At 60.8% G+C, this 727-nt stretch overlaps 1 protein-coding gene across 1 annotated transcript in view; it reads left to right on the top strand.

The window, feature by feature from the left end:
* Positions 1–727, top strand: part of EMH_0025990 (uncharacterized protein) — a gene marked incomplete at both ends in the record, with an annotated part of 8,060 nt that overhangs the window by 4,414 nt on the left and 2,919 nt on the right. Inside the window, one exon of the mRNA XM_013502553.1 lies at positions 15–500. Within this exon, the coding sequence (XP_013358007.1) occupies positions 15–500 (486 nt within the window). The remainder of the gene's footprint in view (positions 1–14; positions 501–727) is intronic.

Raw genomic sequence — 727 nt, 5'->3', positions numbered from 1 at the left:
TGCTGCTGCTGCAGGTTCATCTACAAGGCTTGATGAGGGTGAGTCAGAGCTGCTGCTGCCAGAGGAGGAGACGGGAGCAGCACCGGGCGGTGTACAGACACCTGAATCTGCTGCAGCAGCAGCTGCTGCAGCAGAGACAGAAGCAGAATATGCAGCTGCGCGTACACCCCAGCAGACAGAAGAAGAAGGCGGGCTAGAAGGAACAGCAGCAGGCAATATCGATGAAGCAGCAGCAGCAGCAGCAACAGCAACAGCAGCAGCAGCAGACGCAGAAGCAGCGCAGCAGCAGCCTCGAACGCATCCTGCAACGCCAGCTGCTGCTGCAGAGGACGAACCTTCCACTGGTGATGCAGCAGCAGCAGCAGCAGCAGAAGCAGCAGCAGCAGCAGCAGCAACACCAGCAGCTACACTACCTGAAGAGGCAGCAGCAGAAGAGAGCGCCCGGGGATTCGCTGCAGCAACAGAGGAAGCTGTAGACGCAGCAGCAAACGCAGAGGAGGGTGCACTGCCAGCTGCATCAGCAGCAGCAACAGCAGCAACAGCAGCAGCACCAGCAGCACCAGCAGCAGCAAGCGGACCCAACGCAAACGCCCATGAAATAGCGGGGCAGCAAAACCCTCAGCCGGCTGCAGCAGCAGCAGCTGCTGCTGCCAGACCCAGGCCGCCTCCTTCGCCCTCCTCTGCAGCAGGAACAGCAGCAAGAGGAGCAGCAGCAGGAGGAGCTGCT

The sequence above is a fragment of the Eimeria mitis genome, genomic scaffold (genome assembly GCF_000499745.2).
Source record: "Eimeria mitis Houghton genomic scaffold, Emh_scaff951, whole genome shotgun sequence".
Lineage (NCBI taxonomy): Eukaryota > Apicomplexa > Conoidasida > Eucoccidiorida > Eimeriidae > Eimeria > Eimeria mitis.
This window is presented reverse-complemented; position numbering and strand designations above follow the sequence as displayed.